This window comes from Cetorhinus maximus, chromosome 14 (genome assembly GCF_964194155.1).
Source record: "Cetorhinus maximus chromosome 14, sCetMax3.hap1.1, whole genome shotgun sequence".
Lineage (NCBI taxonomy): Eukaryota > Metazoa > Chordata > Chondrichthyes > Lamniformes > Cetorhinidae > Cetorhinus > Cetorhinus maximus.
Window position 1 is genome coordinate 38,771,495 of NC_135892.1, and position 22,385 is coordinate 38,793,879.

The 22,385-nt window shown below is 44.0% G+C and overlaps 1 protein-coding gene across 4 annotated transcripts in view; it reads left to right on the forward strand.

The window, feature by feature from the left end:
- tulp4a (TUB like protein 4a) overlaps positions 1–22,385 on the forward strand; it is a 408,102-nt gene that overhangs the window by 343,713 nt on the left and 42,004 nt on the right. For all 4 annotated transcript variants that reach the window (XM_078556828.1, XM_078556825.1, XM_078556826.1 and 1 more), the window contains one exon: positions 15,303–15,446. In XM_078556828.1, coding sequence (XP_078412954.1) covers positions 15,303–15,446 — 144 coding nt within the window. The remainder of the gene's footprint in view (positions 1–15,302; positions 15,447–22,385) is intronic.

Here is a 22,385-nt window from a genome sequence, read left to right on the forward strand (position 1 = left end):
GTTCCACTAGTGGACCCATCTGATAACCGCATACACCTAATTCTTGCAAACCTATCCCTGCACACCCCTATTGATTGCCATCAATTCATGTATTCCGATCCATCATTAAACAATTTAAAAGGCCACTTGCCAGCCAGCAGACAAAAATGAGCAAGACGGAAAAGTGGTGCCAAATAATATTTGTGCTTCAAGTAAAGAACAGAAATATAACAGAAATATAACAACAACAATACTTAAGACATAGAGGCTTGTGCGGCTACAAATGTTTAATCTTCCTTTTCCTCCTTCTCCCACATGGTGCAAGCCCTTGAGCTTGAGTAGAGGTCAAAGCAAGTTGCTCAGATCCCTGCTCTGACTGTTGAGATGCTCTTGGCCAATTTCTTCCAAGTTTTGGAGGTTATGAGGGCTGTGCCAAAGAGTGCTCTACCTGTGCAGGGGCAGACATGGTCCTCGGCACACAAAGCAGCATGTCGGGTACAGACTGGGCTGAAAGGATTGAGTGGTGGACAGCAGGTGTGCTTTGAGTGGAGCTCCAACTTCCATGTCGCCTTTCGCCAGCAGCATTTCACTGTGTACAACAGTATTTTGCTGCAGACATCCAGGTGAAGGTTAGGGTATCTGTCATCCATAAGGTGGCATCCAGAATCTGCAAGCCCTTGCTTAAGGTCTGCATGGACTCGTGTGATTGCAACATTTGATGTTCATGCTGTTGGCCAGTCTAACCAGAAGATATCATTGTAATGCTGTGTGACATCAACTCACTCACGTTTGAGGCGGACTTCCAATTTTTCCGCAATTTTGAACAGTATGCTTGGAAAGTATAAAGTGTATCATATGAACTTGTTCAATTTGGCAGGAAGAATAGAATAGCAGTGTGTTATTTAGGTGGAGAGCAATTTCAAAACTCTGCAGTACAGAGGGATCTGGATGCCCTGATACATGAATCACAAAAAGTTAGTAGCAGGTACAGTAAGTGATTAAGAAGGCAAATAGAATGTTGTCGTTTGTTGCAAAGGGAATGGAATGTAAAAGTAAGGACACTTACTACTACAGTTGTACAGAGAATTGGTGAGACCAACTGTGTACAGTTTTGGTCTCCTTACTTAAAAAAGGATATAATTGCAGAAGGTTCACTCAACAGATTTCTGCAATCAAGATCTTATGGGGAAAACTTGGACAGGTTGCGCCTTTATCCATTGGCATTCAGAAGAATGAGAGATGTTATTGAAACATATCGGATTTTGAGGGGACTTGAGGGGGTGGGTGCTGAGAGGATGTTTCCCCTTATGGGAAAGACTGGAACTAGGGGACACACTTTAAAATAAGGGTATCCCATTTAAGATGGAGAGGAGAAATTTTTCTCGCCGAAATTCATTAGTCTGTGGAATTTTCTTCCCCAGACAACAGTGGAGGTGGGGTCATTGAATATTTTTAAGGCTGAGTTAGATAAATTCTTGATTGACAAGGGTTATAGGGGCTAAACAGGAAAGTAGAGTTGAGGCTGCAATCAGACCAGTCATGATCTTATCAAATGACGAACCAGACTCGAGGGACTGAATGGCCTACTCCTCCTAATTCATATGTTCGCATGTATGTTCGTATGAAAGATTGTTAGTACATTACACATTCTCTGCTGCTGCTCACTGGTTATCTGCATCATTGATGGCTCCTGGAATACTGCGTCTACGTCCAGCTAAGCAGAGCTTGGAAGAGAACTGTGTGTTAGATGTGGACTCTCCACTCCACGACAACTATCTGCTAATGCTCACTTGTGAAGTGAAAACCCAGCTCTCTGTTTTACTTGTCCCACCGAAGTGCAAGTAGCTGAGCTGATGCATGGTATGCATGAGTCGTGTGATGGCGAGCCCTCAAGGATTCAGCTCTTCTGAAGTATTGTCTGCAGCCTTCAGCAAATTCTATTGTATACTTGAAGGCCCTGTCAGAGATAAATCACATGAATGTGTGCTGGCAAGCAAGTCATCATTATGAAGATGATCATAATAGTCATTGTTGAAATCAAATCAACATGACTGAGTGCCATATGACTGTGCATGGCTGATATTCAACTGCATCACCAGGGAGCTTGAAGGCCCCCAACACCAACAGCCAGACATGCCAAGACTACTCCTTTCCAGCACCACCACTTGCATGTTGAATAATGCATGGAGCTGTGCCTTAGCTCTGCCTTTCCCTATGCTATTGTGACATATTAAGACAATGGATGGAGTGCATTTGGGGAGGGTGCCTATGAATGAGGGGAATGAAATTGCATAAGGGTGCTAGGAATGGTGGATGTATAGGTTGGAATGTAATGAAATGCAGAGTAAGGGAAGGTTGGTTGAGCATCCAAGTGTGAGAAGAGTGATCTGATGGATTAGCTTGAGAAGGCAGAATGAGGGGTTGGGTGACGTGCACAGCAGATTGTAGGTGAATGTGCAATTGTACTCACTTTTCCTATCTGGTTAGGTCATTAAAGCACTTCCTACACAGAATCCACAAGCTGATGCTACAGTCTTGCTGCTAACCTCCTATGCCACCTCCAGTCATACCTTCCTCCAATTGCTTGAGAATAAAATCTTTCTCCAACTCCACACCATTGTGACCTGTGTCCAGTGGGGTTCCACAGGGACCGGTGTTGGGTCCCTTGCTGTTTGTGGTATATATAAACGATTTAGACTTGAATGTAGGAGGGTTGATCAGTAAGTTCATGGATGACACGAAAATTGGTGGGGTGGTAAATAGTGAGGAGGATAGCCTTAGATTACAGGAGGATATAGACAGGCTGGTCAGATGGGCTGATCAGTGGCAAATGGAATTTAATCCGGATAAGTGTGGGGAGGTGATGCACTGGGGCAGGACAAACAAGGCACGGGGATACATGATGAATGGTAGGATCCTGAGAAGTACGGAGGATCAGAGGGACCTTGGTGTGCATGACCACCGGTCCCTTAAGGTAGCGGGACAGGTAGTTACGAAGGCATATGGAATACTTGCCTTTATTAGCCGAGGCATAGAATATAAGAGCAGGGAGGTTATGCTGGAACTGTATAAAACGCTGTTTAGGCCACAGCTAGAGTATTGCGTGCAGTTCTGGAATCCGCATTATAGGAAGGATACGATTGCACTAGAGAGAGTGCAGAGGAGATTTACCAGGATATTGCCTGGGCTGGAGAGTTTTAGTTATGAGTAGAGATTGGATAGACTGGGGTTATTTTCCCTGGAGCAGAGGAGATTGAGGTGTATAAAATTATGAGGGGCATAGATAAGGTAGACAGGAAGGAACTTTTCCCCTTGGTGGAGAGATTAGTAACCGGGGGCATAGATTTAAGGTAAGGGGCAGGAGGTTTAGAGAGGATGTGAGGAAGAATTATTTCACCCAGAGGGTGGTGGGTATCTGGAACTCACTGCCTGAAAGAGTGGTAGAGGCAGAAACCCTCATAACATTTAAGAAGTATTCAGATATGCACTTGTGATGCCATAGCATACAAGGCTATGGGCCTAGTGCTGGAAAATGGGGTTGGAATAGTTAGGTACTTGTTTGACCGGCGCAGACTCGATGGGCCAAAGGGCCTTTTTCTGTTCTGCAGACCTCAATGACTCTATGACCATGCCCAACAGTAAATCAAGGGAGGCACCATTAAAGCAGGGTGCAATCTTTTAAGCTTCCTGATTCCATAGTGATAGTTATTTCTCTGTTGCTTTCCACTCCAAGCTCCTGCAACTTGCATCTTTGCATTGGTCCTTTAAATACTGGAGTTGAGATTGTGTCACACAGGTTCTCATCACGCCCAATATTGCTGATTGGACGGAAAATCTGGAAGTAAAATTGTAATAGTGTGACTGCATTAACAAACTGCAGACAGACTCGTTGAACATACTCCTGAGTTTCCCACATGATATGTCACCTCGCCACTCACAGCCAAAATATTTGCTTGATGCCTCTGCCATTTCCTAATTCTCTATTATAATTTCGCCAGTGTCTCCCTCTTAGAAATGGCACTGAAGAAGAGTAATAATGACTCAAAACGTTAACTCTCTTTCTGCCTCTGCAGATGCTGCCAGACCTGCTGAGTTTCTCAAGCATTTTTTGTTTTTATTATTTTAGTTTACTTTCACCAATTTCTTCCTTTTTGCATGTACAATCTGTTTTTATATTTCTTGCTAGTTTACTCATTCTATTTTCTCTATCAATCTTTTCGTCATCCTTTGCTGGCTTTTAAAACTCTCCTAAACCTCTGGCAGACTACCCTTTTGGCACCATTGTCAGCCTCTTCCTTGAATCTAATACTTCTCTAGTGAACTTCAGCGTGGGTTCCACTTTACTAGTTGTGTTTTTATTTCTGTAGGGAATTTATATTTGTTGAGAATTGTGATTAATTCCTTAAATGTCATGTTTTCCAATAAACCAATCTACCTTAACCAACTCATTCTGATACCTGAATTAACTTTGTTTGAGTTAAAGATGCTAATTTTAGACTTAAGCACAATACTCTCAGATTCAACATGAAATTCCATCATACTGTGATCACTCTTCCCCAGAGGATCCTTTACTATAAGATTATTAATTAGTCCTGTCTCATTACACAATATTGTCTAAAATAGCCTGAACCATAATTCTCAATTCTACTTCTGGTTTGGTTCCTTAGTGGATGATGGACAACTGGATCTTTCCCCTCCAGCTGCAAGGAGATGTCTTTAACCCTGGCAGGTAGCAAAGCCTTTGGAACTCAGGGTGGTGGCTGCAGAGAACAGTATCAACCCCCCTGACTATAGTACCCCTACCATTGCCATATTTATTTTCTCTCCCTATACGTGAATGGCCTTCTGTACCACAATTACTTTGGTCAAGGTTGAGGTGGTGGAACAGTGGTATTGTCGCTGGACTGGTATTCCAGAGACCCAGCATAATGCTCTGGGGACCTGGGTTCCAATCCCACCATGGCAGATAGTGGAATTTGAATTCAATAAAAATCTGGAATCAAAAGTCTAATGACGACCATGAAAACTATTGTCGATTGTTGTAAAAACTCATCTGGTTCACTAATGTCCTTTAGGGAAGGAAATCTGCCGTCCTTACCTGATCTGGCCTACATGTGACTCCAGACCCACAGCAATGTGGTTGACTTTTAAAATGCCCTCTGAACAAGGGCAATTAGGGATGGGCAATAAATGCTGGCCTAGCCAGCGATGCCTACATCCCATGCTGTCTTTGTTATAATCCAGATTTGTAGCAAGTACGTTGTATCTGTTAGACTAGGGCAAAAAAAAAAACAAAGGCTCCTCTACCACTGCATCTGAGGTCCCCTTACCTACCTAAGTCACAGCCACATCATCGTAGCCTCGGCCACTAACCAAATCTAAAGCACTACCTAACCTAAGGGGTGTGACTGTCTCCTGGATACAATATCCAGGTAACTCTCCCCCTTCCTGATACATCATAATGTCTACACCTCAGACCCCAACTCAATAACTTTGAGCTGAAGTTCCTTAGATAAGACCATAAGACGTAGGAGCAGAAGCAGGCCATTCAAGCCTGCTCCACCGTCTCCCGATTGCAGACTTTTACTTCAGATGTTGCTTGGGATCACACTGCTCTCTACAAACTTACAGATGTTGCAGATGCAGCTCACCTGCACTGCCAACTCTCATGTAGCGCCTTGGTGAGACCGCAACTGGAATATTGTGTCTCCTTACCGAAGGAAAGATATTCTTGCCATAGAAGGAGTGCAATGAATGTTCACTGTATTAATTCTTGGGATGGAGGGCTTGTCCTATGAAGAAAGATTAAATAGACTGGGCCTTTTTTCTCTGGAGGTTAGAAGAATGAGACGTGATCTCATTCAAACGTACAAAAATCTTACAGGGCCTAACAGGGTAGATGCAGGAAGGATGTGGCGGGTGGGGTCTAGGGAACAACCTTGGCTGGGTGGGGTCTAGCAACAGGGGACACAGTCTCAGAATAAGGGGCAGGCAATTTAGGACTGAGATGAGGAGGAATTTCTTCACTGAGAGGGTGGTGAATATTTGGAATTCCCTGCCCCAGAGGGCTGTGAAGGCTCAGTCATTGAAGATGTTCAAGACAGAGGTTGATAGATTTTTACACATTAAAAACATCAAGGGACATGGGGATAGTGCAAGAAAAAGCTGTTGAAGTAGAAGATCAGCCACGATCTCATTGAATGGTGTATCGACTCGAAGTGCTGAATGACCTACTTCTATATTTTATTTTCTAACTTTGTTTTATGCATTTAATTAATTAAAGTTTTCACATGGTTTATTTTTAGTCTTTTTAAACTAATTAATTTAGCTGATTTAAGTGATTAATAAAGCATTAGTTGGAAGTTTCTAGTTTCCACGACTTCCCTAGTTTAGAGAACAAAAGAATTTATTGTTCACCAAACAATCACCAACCTGCCATCCTGTGACATCACCAAATCTGAGTTGTCTACTCCAACTGAATGGATGCTACTGGAAATCTCATGCTTTTTTAAAATAGTTCAGTTATTCAGGCTCTTTATCTTAGATCCTTACCTCATTACTTATCCTTGATATTTATCTTAGTTCTCTCAGGTTCTGCACTCCTTCAGCCCTATCTCAGTGCATCTGCTGCCGAAATTCTCAACTATACCATTGCCACTTGCAGGCTTTCAATGCCTCCCTGGCTGGCCTACTATCTGCCATCCTCTGTAAACTTCAGCTCATCCACAACTGTGCTGCCTGTATCCAGTCCTACATCAAATCCTGCTTGTCCATCAGCCCTATCCTCATCTACCTAGGTTGGGTCTTCATCTCTCAAAGACTCAAACTTAAAATGTTCATCCTCATGTTTAAATCCCTTTATGGCCTTGCTCCTCATCATTCTCGACCTGTTTAGTTTTCCATGAAATATGGAGACAGGTTAAGGTAAAATAATAATGTAGAGGGAGGTGTTATTAAGAATATGCTCTCAATTTCTGGTTTATGAAGCTCCTCCTTTAATAGTAGAGGATCAAAGAAGGATATAGGAATATAGGAGCAGGAGTAGGTCATGCTCTGCCATTCAGTAAGATCATGGCTGATCTGGTTATGGCCTCAACTCCACTTTTCCGTCTGCCCCTGATAACCCTTGACTCCCTTGTCCATCAAAAATCTGTCTAACTCAGCCTTGAATAAATTCAATGACCCAGCCTCCACTACTCTCTGGGGGAGAGAATTCCAGATACTAATGACCCTCTGAGAGAAAAAAATCCTCATCATCTCAGTCTTAAAAAGGTATCTTAAACTGCGTCCCCTAGTTCTAGGCTCCCCGACAAGTGGAAACATCCTCCCTGTATCTACCCTGTCAAGTCCCCTCATGATCTTATATGTTTCAATAAGATCACTTCTCATTCTTCTAAATTCTAATGGGCATAGGCCCAACCTGTTCAACCTTCCAAATAGGATATTTCCTACTCCCAGGAATGAGTTGAGTGAACATTCTCTGTTCTGTTTTTTACACAATTATATATTTTTTCAAATAAGGAAACCAAAACTGTCCACAGCATTCCAGATATGGTCTCACCAGTGCCCTGTATTGCTGTAGTAAATCTTCCCTACTTTTATATCCTATTCCCCCTGCAATAAACACCAACATTCCATTTGTCTTCCTAATCACTTGCTGTACCTGTATAGTAACTTTTTCTGGTTCATGTATAAGGACACCCGGATCCCTTTTCAGCACCAAGTTCTGCAACCTTTCTCCATTTAAATAGCATACTGCTTTTCCATTCTTCTTACCAAAGTTCACATTGTCCCACATTATACTCCATCTGCCAAATTTTTTCCCACTCACTTAACTTGCCTATATCTCTTTGCAGACTCTCTACCTCCTCTTGACAACTTACTTTCCTATGTATTTTTGTGTCATCGGCAAATTTATCTATCATGCATTTGGCTCTTTCATCCAAATCATTGATCTTGTTAGTAGTTGAGGCCCAGCATTGATCCCTGTGGCCACTAGTTAGTTTGTCAACCTGAAAAAGATCCATTTATTCCTACTCTCTGCTGCCTGTTAGCTAACCAATCTTTTAACCATGCTAATATGTTAACCCCTGCACCATGTTCTCTTATCTTTAATGTGGCACCTTATCAAATGTCTTTTGGAAATCCAAGAACACCATATCCACAGGTTCCTCTTTATCTACCTTACTTGTTACTTCTTCAAAAAACTCTAATAAATTATTTCCTTATTTAAATTATATCCTTATTTCCCTTTCAAAAAGCCATGTTGGCTTGCCTGATTACATTATGATTTTCTAAGTATCCTGCTATAACCTTCTTAATAATGGATTCCAACAATTTTCCTATGATAGATGTTAGGCTAATTGGTCTGTCATTTCCTGCTTTCTGTCTCCTTCATTTCTTGAATAAGGATGTTACATTAGCTCTTTTCCAGTCCACTGGGACCCTTCCAGAATCTAAGGAATTTTGGAAGATTATAACCAATGAATTTATCTCTGCAACCACTTCTTTTAAGACACAAAGATGCAGGCCATCTTGTCCTGGGTCTTTAAGTCTAATTGTTTCCCCAGCACCTTTTCCCTAGTGTTGGTGATTGTTTTACATTCCTCCCTCCTGTTTTACTTTTGATTTTCAAGTATCTTTGGGAAATTTTCGAAGTCTTCCACATTGAAGGCAGACACAAAATACCTGTTCGGTTTTCTTGTTTTCCATTATTAATTTCCCACACTCACTTTCTAGGGGACCAACGCTAGCTTTAGTTATTCTTTTCCTGTTTAAATACTTGTAGAAACTCTTAGTATGTTTTTATATTACTAACTAGCTTTTTCTCATACTCAACTTCCTCCCTTTTTATTATTTTTTTAGTCATTCTTTGCTGGTTCTTAAAATCTGACCAATCTTCTGACCTACCACTAACCTTTGATTTGTACACTTTTTCTTTCAATTTGATACAATCCTTAATTTCTTTATTCAGCCAAGGATAATGCATTCTTCACAATGAGTCTTCCTTTCTTACCCGGATAAATCTTTGCTGGTAGTTATTAAATATCCCCTTAAAAGTCTGCCTCTACATTCCTACTGTCCTATCTTTCAATCTAGTTTCCTGGTTCTCTTTAGCTAGTTCAGCTTTTCATATCTTTATAGTTACCTTTATTCGGGTTTAAAACATTAGTCTTAGACCTATATTTCATGCCTTCAAACTGAACATGTAATTCCATCATGCTATGATCTCTGTAATCTATAGGCTCTTTAACTATGGGGTTGTTGATTAATCCTAACTCATTGCACATTACCAGCTCTAAAATAGCCTGCTCCCTGGTTAGCTCCAGAATCTATTGCTCTAAGAAATTATCTCACATACACTCTATGAACTCATTTTCCAGGCTACCTTTGCCAATTTGATTCATTCAATCTACATGTAGATTAAAGCCACCCATGATTATTGCGGCACCTTTCTTACATGCCCCGTTTGTTTCTTCCTGTATAGTCTGTCCTACAATATAAGTATTGTTAGGGGGGCATATAAGTTACTCCCACAAGTGACCTTTTCTATTTCTTATCTCTCCCAAACTGATTCTACACCTTGCTCTTTCAAGCTAAGGTCATTTCCTGCTACTATATTAATGATATCCTTAACTAACAGAACTATACCATCACCTTTTTCTACCTTCCTCTCTTTTCAAAGTGTCAAATAACTGCCAATATTCAGGTCCCAGCCTTAGTCACTCTGCAAACATGTATCTGTGATGGCTATCAGATCATACATTATTTATTTCTATCTGTGCCAACAATCCATTTTGTTTTGCATGGTACAAGCATTCAGATGCAGAGCCTTTACTTCCTGCCACCCTCTAGTTATCTTTACCCAAATTGCTACCCTGCTCTAGTACCTCGTTGTTACCCTTTGATTGACTATATCTCCTCTCACATGGTTCTTTCCCCTCACTAGTTAGTTTAAAGCCCTCTCTTCTGCCCTAGTTATATGACTTGCCAGAACACTGATCCCAGCACGGTTCATCCTCACAGTATAGCTCCCATTTTCCCCAGTACTGGTGCCAGTGCTCCGTGAATTGAAACCCATTTCTCCCACACTAGACTTTGAACCGTGCATTCATCTCTCTAATCTTAATTAACCTATGCTAATTTGCTTGTGGCTCCATTAATAATCCAGAGATTATTATCTTTCAGGTTCTGCTTTTTAATTTAGCCCCTGACTGCTCATAATCCCTAAGCAGAACCTCTTTCCTATTCCTGTCTATGTCATTGGTACCAGTGCCACAACAACTGGATCCTCTCCCACTGCAGTCCCGAGCAGGTGTCCTGAATCCTGGCACCGGGCAAGTAACACAGTTGTATGGACTCTCTCTCGACTGCAGAGGACTGTGTCAATCTCCCTGACTATACTGTCCCTACTCTACATTCTTATTTACTTGAATGGCTTCCTGTACCACGGTGCTATGGTCAGCTTGTCCATCTACCCTGTAGCCCCTGTTTTCGTCCCCCCAAGTTGCAAGAACCTCAAACCCATTGGACAATTACAATGGCTGAGGCTCCTTCACTTCTAACTTCTTGACCACCTCACCTGCCTCACTCACAGTCACACCCTCCTGCCCCTGACCACTGAGCAGATCAGAAGACCTTAACCAAAGGGGTGTGACCACCTCCTGGAACAAAGTGTCCAGGTAACTTTCCCCTTCCCTGATGCATCGCAGTGTCTACAGCTCGGCCTCTAGCTAAATGACTCCAAGCCAAAGCTCATTAAGTTACTGACAATTACTACAGAAATGTTTGCCCTGGATCGCACTGGTGTCCAGGAAGTCCCTACATTCTGCAGTCACAGCAGATTATCTGGTTGCCATCTTTATTATATTTTAATTAATCTATTATTGTTTTCTTAATTTATAATCAATGAACCGTACTACTCCCAAATGAGCTTTGCTACTCCTAGTAAACCTTACTAATATAAATAAAACCTTACAATCACAAATAACCAAGTTTTGGAAGATAAATGAGTAAAATACTTACCAACCAATCACTTAACTGTTACCCGCTCCGTCAATGCACTGTTCCAAAGAGAACAAAGAACAAAGAAAAGTACAGCACAGGAACAGGCCCTTCGGCCCTCCAAGCCTGCGCCGATCATATTGCCTGTCAAACTAAAACATTTTGCACTTCTGGGGTCCGTATCCCTCTATTCCCATCCTATTCATGTATTTGTCAAGCTGCCTCTTAAACACCACTACTGTACCTGCTTCCACCACCTCCTCTGGCAGCAAATTCCAGACACTCGCTACCCTCTGCGTAAAAAACTTGCCCCGCACATCTCCTCTAAAGTTTTCTCCTCTCACCTTAAATCTATGTCCCCTAGTAATTGACTCTTCCACCCTGGGAAAAAGCTTCTGACTATCTACTCTGTCCATGCCACTCATAATTTTGTAAACTTCTATCAAGTCGCCCCTCAATCTCCGTCGCTCTAGTGAGAACAATCCGAGTTTCTCCAACCTCTCCTCATAGCTAATAACCTCCAGACCAGGCAACATCCTGGTAAACCTCCTCTGCACCCTCTCCAACGCCTCCATATCCTTCTGGTAATGTGGTGACCAGAATTGCACGCAATATTCCAAGTGTGGCTTAACCAAGGTTCTATACAGCTGCAGCATGACTTCCCAGCTTTTATACTTAATGACTCAATGCCCCTGCCGATTAAGGCAAGCATGCCATATGCCTTCCTGACTACCTTATACTGTGTTGCCACTTTCAGTGACCTGTGGACCTGTACACCCAGGTCCCTCTGCCCGTTGATGCACTTAAGGGTTCTGCTATTTACTGTATAATTCCTACCTGTATTAGACCTTCCAAAATGCATTACCTCGCATTTGTCCAGATTAAACTCCATCTGCCATTTCTCCGCCCAAGTCTCCAACCGATCTATATCCCGTTGTATCCTTTGACAATCCTCTTCACTATCTGCAACTCCTCCAACCTTAGTGTCATCTGCAAACTTACTAATTAGCCCAGTTACATTTACCTCCGAATCACTTACGTATACTATAAACAGCAAAGGTCCCAGCACTAATCCCTGTGGAACACCACTAGTCACAGCTCTCCATTCAGAAAAGCACCCTTCCACTGCTACCCTCTGTCTTCTATGACCAAGCCAATTCTGTATCCATCCTGTCAGCTCACCTCTCATCCCGTGCGATTTTACCTACTGTACCAGTCTGCCATGAGGGACCTTGTCAAAGGCCTTACTGAAATCCATGTAGATAACATCCACTGCCCTTCCATCGTCTATCATCTTTGTCACTTCCTCGAAAAACTCGATCAAGTTAGTGAGACACGACCTCCCCTTCACAAAACCATGCTGCCTCTCACTAATACGCCCATTTGCTTCCAAATGGTAGTAAATCCTGTCACGAAGAATCTTCTCCAATAATTTCCCTACCACTGACGTAAGGCTCACCGGCCTGTAATTTCCTGGATTATCCCTGCTACCCTTCTTAAACAATGGAACAACATTGGCCATTCTCCAGTCCTCTGGGACCTCACCCGTAGCCAGTGAGGATACAAAGATTTCTGTCAAGGCCCCAGCAATCTCCTCCCTTGCCTCCCTTACTCACCAAATTCCCAAGTTCATACTCTGTGACTAACTGCACTCAGTGATGAGCTGCTGTCTTCGATTGTACAAAAGATTTGCTTTCAATGCAAAGCATATTCATACATAAGAAGAATGAGCAAAATGTGCAGATTATTTTTTTTGCTGTCACTCTGCATCACCCACTTGAGAATAACCAAACTGGCATGTTGGTCACTGTACGAATCCGTGTTTCTTTTTGTTCCTCAATGGCAATTAGGATCCAGTTCATTCCCTAACCTAATGCTGGTAACCACTGTTTACTTCAGTACCACCTATACATTATTCTTTCTCCTAAATCTATGGAAAACCTATTGGCCTTTCATGGGAAACCTGGTGGGCCTTTCCCAGTTTTTTGCTATATACTGTTAAAATTGACCTTTGGGTTAAATCAATTATTTTAACAATTCCGAATTTAAAACCTTAAAGATCCATATCAGACATGAATGTCTGTTTGGCAACTAATTAAAATGGTAGGACTGAGGCAACAATGCATTAATGCTTCACGTGAATATATTTAATGAAATCCAGGTTAAGGAAAAGATAAGTCAAGCAATGATTGAGTGTTACAAAATCTCTTAATATTAAAATACACTAGAAAATTAATATGTTAAATCGAGGTGAACAATCCTTGACAAGGAAGAATGTGCTATTTAAATTAGGAAGTGAGAGCAAGCAAGTATCAGCTGTCAAATCAGCTTTGCATTTCTTGTGTAACTTATTTTGATGGAACCACATCTACCACCACTTAGCCATCAGCAAATAAGCAATCAGCTATCAGCAAATAAGAATTAGGAGCAGGAATAGGCCATTTGGCCCTTCGAGCCTGCTCCATGGCTGATCTGGTTGTGGTCTCAACTCTACTTTGCAGCCTGCACCCCCCCCACCCCACCCCCATAACCCCCACTCCCTCATCCATCAAAAATCTATCTCACTCAGCCTTGAATAAATTCAATAACCCAGCCTCCACTGCTTTCTGGGGAAGAGAATTCCACAGACTAACAACCCTCTGAGAGAAACACATTCTCCTCATTTCAATCTTAAAATGGAGAGTTCTTAAGCTATGCCCCCTAATTCTTGTCTCCCCCTCAAGAGGAAACATCCTCCTGGTATCCATCTTATCAAATCACCTCAGGATCTTATAAAATCATCTCTCATTCATTCTTCTTAACTCCCATGACCAATTTCACAATAGATCAATGCACCCAGCAACAGTTGCTTTAACTTGCTGCCCACAAAGTTGGTGGAAGCGGAAACAATCAATGACTTGAAAAGGAAATTGTATGGACTCTTGAAGGAAATAAACTTGCAGAGCCACAGGGATTGAGCAAAGGAGTGGGGTTCACAGCAAAAATAAAAATACCTGGAAAAACTCAGCAGGTCTGGCAGCATCTGCGGAGAGGAACACAGTTAACGTTTCGAGTCCATATGACTCTTCAACAGAACTAAGTAAAAATAGAAAAGTGGTGAAATATAAGCTGGTTTAAGGGGGTGGTGGGATTCACAGAGTTGCTTCATATAGAGTTGACATTGTGGCCAAATGGCTTCCTTCTGTGCCATACATTACTCCGAGCATTTTGACATAACTGGGCCAATTTGCCACAAAAAATACTGAGCTAATCTGTACCTTGCTTGTCCTGCTTTCTACCCTTAATTAGCACATTCCTTAGATAATATCACCACCTTCAACACCTCTTTGTCCTATTGTCTATGACATCTTTTGGCTATCTCCACCTCTCACTGGCCCTCTATCCAGCTCTACCCTCCCCCCTTTAAACCAGCTTATATTTCACCTCTTTTCTATTTTTACTTAGTTCTGTTGAAGAGTCATACTGACTCGAAATGTTAACCGTGTTCCTCTCCGCAGATGCTGCCAGACCTGCTGAGTTTTTCCAGGTATTTTTACTTTTGTTTTGGATTTCCAGCATCCGCAGTTTTTTGCTTTTATCTGAGCTAATCTACCTTCTGTATGAAAAAAATGAAGCTAATTACTGCAATTAACCCTAACGACCTGACAGATGGTCTCAAGTATACATTAAGGTTCTACTTCATGGGCTGTGGCTCAGTTCATAGCACCCCTCGCCTTTGAATCAGAGGGTTGTAGGTTCATGTCCCACTCCCGGAAAACCAAGAACTGTGATTGTACTCGAAAGAAGTTGCAATCTGTGACTGTTGGTAACTCGAAAGAGTTTCCTCTCCACAGATGCTGTTCAGTTTGAGGTGTCAGCTGTGGCTCAGTTCATAGCACCCTCGCCTTTGAATCAGAGGATTGTGGGTTCATGTCCCACTCCCGGAAACCAAGAACTGTGATTGTACTCGAAAGAGTTGCAATCTGTGACTGTTGATAACTCGAAAGAGTTTCATGGGCATGTGTTTGTTACCCTTTTTTTTGGCAATCATTTAAAAGCAGGAAAGACAAGAGAGATGCATTTCTATTTATATGGCACCTTTCTCATGCTTAAGATACCCTCAAGCACTTTTGAAGTGGAATTTGGGTAGGCAAACTCACCAACATAAAAGTCACCAACATAAAAGTCACCAAAACAGCAAGTGAGGTGAATTGGTTTTGGTGGCTTTGGATAAGGGGTGAATATTTTCCTATTTGTTTTCAGCTTTAATGTAATTTATTCTATGTTTTAGTGTATTTAGAAGTGCATATAATTAACAACAATCATCTTGTCATTCTTAGTAATCTACAAAACCAGCTTGCTCCATCTTCAGCCCAGACAAATGACTATATACCTACCAGAAGTACGCAAGCTAACAATGGACTACATAAATATGTCTATATTCAATCCCAGTGTTTTCAGTGAAGATGAAGACGATCTTGCAGGTAAGCCTTACCTATATTCATATAAATATGTTTAAACTAAGATGAAACTCAACCTATTTTATCCCTTGATTGCACAGATCAAAATGTCTACTGGTGATCTCGTGTTGAGCTTCTTAAATGTTGGACAGAGTACAGGAAATTGTACACATTCTCCTGCCCGCCATACAGAATACTGACTTAGATAATCTTTTTTCATTATACTTGCAGAATTTCTAGAAATAATTCCAATAGCACTTGACACATAGACGCATCTTGAAACTTTCTCCAAGTCAAGGGCAATATTTTGTTTTAGCAGCATCCAGCTTTATTATGGCAATGGGTCAGAATTTAGCAAATTGCAACTAGGTTTTGAGATGATTTTTTTTTGTTCTTTCACAGGTTGTGGAAGTCTCTGGCCAGGCCAGCATTTATTGCCCATCCCTAATTGCCCTTGAGAAAGTGGTGGTGAGCCGCCTTCTTGAACTGCTGCAGCCCACGTAGCGTAGGTACACCCACAGTTTTGTGGGAAGGAAGTTCCATGATTTTGACTCAGCAACAGTGAAGGAATGGCAATATAGTTTCAAGTCAGGATGGTGTGTGGCCTGGAGAGCAACTTGCAAATGATCATGTTCCCCTGCACCTGCTGCCCTTCTCCTTATAAGTGGTAGGAGTCGCAGGTTTGAAAGGCGCTATTGAAGGAGCCTTGATAAGTTGCTGCAGTGCAACTTGTAGATTGTATACACTGCAATCCTGATTTGTACTTTTATAGATGGTAGAGAGGTTTTGGGGAGTCAGGAGGTGAGTTACTTGCAGCAGAATTCCCAGCCTCTGACCTGGCCTTGTAGGCACAGTATTTATATGGCTGGTCAGTTCAGTTTCTGGTCAATGGTAACCTCCAGGATTTTGATAGTGGGGGATTCAGCAATGGTGAAGGGGAGATGATTGGATTCAACTTGTTGGAAATGATCATTGCCTTGCACTTGTGTGGGGAAGTGTTACTTGCCACTTATGAGCCCAAGCCTGAATGTTGTCCAGGTCTTGCTGCATATGGGCATGGACTGCTTAAGTATCTGATGAGTCACGAATGGCGCTGAACATTGTGTATTCAGCTAACATCCCAACTTCTGACCTTATGATGGAGGGAAGGTCATTGATGAAGCAGCTGAAAATGGTTAGGCCTAGGACACTACCCTGAGAAACCCTTGCAGCGTTGTTCTCTGACTGAGGTGATTGACCTTATCAAACACAAATATCTTTCTCTGTGCTAGGTATGACTCCAACCAGTGGAGCCAGGGCTCCTTGATGCCATATTCAGTCAAATGCTGCATTGATGTCAGGGGCAGCCATACTCACCTCACCTCTTGAGTTCAGCTCTTTTGTCCATGTTTGGACCAAGGCTGTAATGAGGTCAGGAGCTGAATAGCCCTGGCAGAACCCAAAATGAGCTTCAGTGAGCAAGTTATTGCTGAGTAAGTGTCGTTTGATAGAATTGTCGTCGACACCATCCATCACTTTACTATGATCAAGAGTAGACTGAGTTTGTCCTGCTTTTTGTGGATAGGATGTACCTGGGCAGTTTTCCACATTGCCGGATAGATGCCAGTGTTGTAGCTGTACTGAAATAGCTTGGGTAGGGGCGCAACTAGTTCTGGAGCACAAGCTTTGAGTACAATTGCTGGAATGTTGTATTTTCTGTATCCGGCACCTTCAACTGTTTCTTGATATCACGCAGAGTGAATTGAATTGGCTGAAGACTGGTATCTGTGATGCTGAGGACCTCAGGAGGAGGCCAAGATGGATCATGCACTTGGCACTTCTGGCTGAAGATCGTAGCAAATGCTTCAGCCTTGTCTTTTGCACTGATGTGCTGGGCTCCCCCATCATTGAGAATGGGGATATTTGTGGAGCCTCCTCCTCCTGTTAGTTGTTTACTTGTCCACCACCATTCATGGTTGGATGCGACAGGACTGCGGAGCGTTGATCTGATCGTGGTTGAGGGATCATTTTTTTTTATTCACGGAATGTAGGCTTTGCTGACTGGGCCAGTGTTTATTGCCCATCCCTAGTTGCCCTTGAGAAGGTGGTGGTGAGCTGCCCTCTTGAACCACTGCAGTCCATGTGGTGTAGGTATACCCACAGTGCTGTTAGGAAGGGAGTTCCAGGATTTTGATCCAGTGACAGTGAAGGAACGGCGATATATTTCCAAGTCAGGAGGATGAGTGACTTGGAGGGGAACTTCCCGGTGGTGGTGTTCCCATCCACCTGCTGCCCTTGCCCTTACAGATGGTAGTGGTCGTGGGTTTGGAAGGTGCTGTCTAATCCCTTCAGTGCATCTTGTAGGTGGTACACACTGTTGCTACTGTGCGTCAGTGGTGGAGGGAGTGAATGTTTGTGGATGTGGTGCCAATCAAGCAGGCTGCTTTTTCCTGGATGGTGTCAAGCTTCTTGAGTGTTGTTGGAGCTGCACTCATCCAGGCAAGTGGGGAATATTCCAGCACACTCCTGACTTGTGCCTTGTAGATGGCGTACTGGATTTAGGGAGTCAGGAGGTGAGTTACTCGTCGCAGGATTCCTAGCCTCTGACCAGCTCTTGTAGCCACAGTATTTATATGGCTAGTCCAGTTTTTGTAACAAGATGGATAAATTGAAAGCACAAATAGAAATAAATGAATATGATATGATAGCTATTGCAGAGATGTGGTTGCAAGTTGATGGAGGCTGGGATCTGTAGTTAAGTGTATTTGACATTTCAGTAGGGCAGGAGGAAAAGAAAAGGAGGTGGGGTACCTCTGCTAGCAAAGAACGAGATCAGCATAAAAGTGAAAAAGGATCTTCGTCCAGAAGATTAATTAGAGAAATATGGATGGAATTTTCCACTTTTAAGACTAAGCGGGTTCCACATATTCCCTAGGTGGGTGAGTTCTGCTGGTTTCCCACTGGGCAGCGTGGTGGAAATTCGCACCTGATTTTGCACATGGAAGTTCGTTAATTATGCATAGGAAAGTTTCTCTCCTAGTCACGAGGCCAGTCAGGAACTGATTTGCCTACCCCGCCGTCATCTAATGGGGTCGAAGGTCTGGGCACCATATGCCACCCTCACTGTCTGCATCTCAGCTTTGTGAAGAAGAAATTTGGAAATGGCTGCGGCAAAGAAGAAAGCTGCCCCGAAGTTTAGCAATGACTTCTTGGAGGCCCTCATCAATGGTGTGTGGCAACACTGGAATGTCCTCTACCCCAGGGATGGCTCAAGGAAACCCACCGACCTCACCTCGCCAACCTGGGTGGCTATTGCAAGGGCAGTCAAGCGCTTCAGGCAACTGCCCGAGAAACATTTCACTCTCTCCAGCTATCTCCAGGAGACCTTTAGAGATGTCCGGCAACCAGAAGAAGAAGGCTGCATCCCACTGATGCCCTCAAGGCCTTGATCAGAGGAGTATGGCAGCATAGGGATGTGCTTTATCCCAGGGACAGCTCCAAGAAACATAGCAACCTCACCTCTCTGGCCTGGGAGGCCATAGCAGAGGAGGTCAGTGTGGCTGGCCACCGTACCTGCAATGCCATCAGTGCAAGAGGAGGATCAATTATCTTATCCGCTCTGCAAGGGTGAGTCATCCTTCAACTCCCTCCAGTATCGAACTCTTTTCATGGCATCATGTACTCAAAGGCTACTCTCTTCAGGGATCTCAAACAACCATTAGCGGGTCACATATCACCACTGTCTCATGGGAACTTTCACATCACCACCATCTCATCTATCATGCTGCTCACACTCCATCCTCAGCCCTTTCTGGGGAGGGCTTACCATACACAGGGGCGTGCATGTTCCCAACCTTTGCTCCATCCCTTCTCATCACATTCTTTTGTCCAAGCTGGCCCAAAACAGATCAAAGGCCAACATCGTACCCTTCATCCAGTTCAAGGAGGATGCCGCCGAGCTGGCTGGGGAGGACAGGGATCACTCCTGTGGGGAAGGGGAGATCAGCTTGTCCCAGGAACCTAGTATCGATGACACCTCCATGAGTTCATCACAACCTGACATTCACAGTGAGTGACGTAGAATTTTGTAATCTGTCTGCTGAAGAACTAAAACTCTCTTCTCTCTCATAGGCACCAGCAGACCTAGGCACACAAGGAGGGCCACTTCGGATGAGGAAGCTGAGGAAGCCACCAAGGAAGAACCGTCACTGCGCTCACCTGCACCCTCCACCAGCGCAGAGACACATACCTCAGTGGCTCATAGCTCTAGATTAGGCTCAGTGTCACCTATTAGAGAACACCCCACTGACACATCACCACAGCAGTCAGAGGCAGGGACAGCCTAGGTCTCCTGCGCTTGGAAGACTGCTGGAGACCAGCCATCTGCTGAGTTTGAGTCGGATGATGAACCTCTGCGAGCAGCCACCAACACAATGCTTGAGATGCAACGACACATGGCGAAACATCAGGCAGAGATGCGGTAGTCACTCACCAGACTGAGGCGAAGGATGGAGGAGTCTGTCAGCATTCTGTCTGATGTCTTTGCTCTGACATGCGAGTGCCTCGAGGTCACCATGGCAACCACTATGAGGACCTTGGTCCAGCAGGTTTTGCCAGATTTGTGATCGGCCCTGGCATCTGTGGTCGCACACGCTGGTGGCACCATCAGTGTCTAGGCAAGGGGGGGGGCGCGATGCGAGGCAGCTTGAGCCTCCTCCAGATGCCCTTTCTCTTCAAGGAGTCAGGGAAAAGCCCTCAAGCACCCACAGGGAGGATGTTCGTCAGCCGGACACTCACGGGGCCTCCGCTCAGGCCACTCCAAGGGTGTACAGCTGCTCAAAATCCCCTCTGTCGGTGACCCCATCCACTCCAGCTGTTCAGGCCAAGGAGGGTGCCTCTGCCCCTGAGCAGGAGACCCTTATCAGGCCAGGGTCCTCCAGGCCTTGGAACACCACAGGACACCTGTCAAGGTAATCACAGACATCAGGACGTAGCAGTCAGCAGGCTGCCTTCACCTCTGCTGCAGACGTCATCCAGGCGTAGTGGTAGGGTTAGGAAAATGAAAAAATATTGAAATCACTTTTGGATCACGGGTGTGCAACCATTAAAAGTATTGCACTTTTGTTAATGCATTTGATGTTTGTGTAAATGGTTTGGTGAACTGAACAAGTGTGGTTGTGTACATATGAATCCTCTTATTACGAGGTTTAGACATTCTTCTGCTCAGTGATAGTCTCCCTTTGTGAGATTCATATTCATGTGATGTCAACCTCACTGAAGATAGTTTCTGCACCCTTGTGTGATCTCATGGAACTGTGTTAAAACCTTTATTGGATGTGTGAGCGCAGCTCAGTGGCCTTGAAGGATTAGCGACTCCTGAGTGATAGTACCAAAGGACAAGAACTGGACGGAAGATGATATCCCCAACTATGTCCTCATCTCACTGGCCGCTGTAGTTCCTCATTAATGTGGCAACAACTGCATCAAGTAAGTTAATGCAGCATTCTCGCTGCTATGTCGACTTTCACTTCCTAGAACAAGCGCATACAGGGTGCACCGCTGACCTTCTTAGAGATCATGAAGCTGAAAGGTGCAAGTCTGAATGCTGAACTTGCTCTCGATGTGACTAGCTGGACATCCCTTTCAATGCGATGGAATGACATTAAGGGACAGGAGAAATGTGGCCATCACCCATTGCCTTCACTTTACTCCTCTTGGAATCTGGTAGCAATTAAAGTGGCATGGGCATGTCTTCCACATCGTGATTCCTTGATGGAATCACCTTATGGAAGCTCACCCTCATCACCCTCTTCAGGTTCCTGGCCCTCCTGCTCTTAACCTCCGAGAAACTCTCATCTTCCTCCATTTCCCCCGCTGGCAAGGGAGCACCCCTTTGCAGCGCCAGGTTGTGAAGGGCGCAACACACAATGATGTGGGATACCCTATTTGGAGTGCCCCACCTGAGTGGTCCAGACATCGGAAGTGCATCTTCAGAACACCAATGGTCTGGTCAGTTAGGGACTGTGCAGAGCTGTGACCTGCATTGTACCTGTCCTCCGAAGCACTCTGAGGCCGACACACAGGTGTCATGGGCCAGCGTTTCATTGGGTACCCCTTATCCCCAAGCAGCCGTCCCTGTAGACGCACAGGCCTTTTGAATATCCGAAGCACCTCGGGGTGACTCAGGATGTATGAGTCATGGCAACTCCTAGGTTACCTGGCACAAACGTGCATTATGTGCTTCCAATGATTGCACATAAGTTGAACATTGATGGAATGAAAGCCTTTACTGTTGATAAACATTTAGGGGGTGCTGCCATGAAGCCCTTAAAGCCATATGGGTGCAGTCGATTGCACCCTGCACTCGTGGGAAGCCTTAGATAGCTGCAAACCCATTGAATCTCGCAGCCTGGCTATCTTCATCAAGTGTAAGCCTCACATTGATGTTCCTTGCTGTAGAGGGCATCTGTGACCTCCTTGATGCATCTATGTGTGGCGGATTGTGAGTTGCCGCACAGGTCCCCTGTGGATCCCTGGAATGATCTGTAGGCAAAGAAATTGAGTGCGGTGGTGATATTCAAGGCCACAGGCAGGGGATAGCTTCTGACTCCACAGGACATTGGGTCCTCCTGAAAAATATGGCAGATGTGATCCACCAGAACTCAGGACAAGTGCAGACATGCGTGGCATTGTCTCTCACTCATCTGCAAAGAGGAGTCTTCGGTGGACCTTTGGTCTAGCGGGTTGCCTCCGCGGTCTGGGTCTCATGTTCTTGCTGTGGCTTCCTTGCACCCTGGACCTCAGGTGGGGCCTCCTCCTGAAGCTGCGCTCGGCATCGCCTGTCCTTTCTTATCTTCCTCCATTCAATTAGAACCCTCAAAAAGGCAGCATTTAACCCTGGATCCATAACTGTTTTGTCCTTCTCTCTGAAATGCTAGATTGAATAGATTAAAGAATAACGGGTGAAAATAGTGAAGCACACAA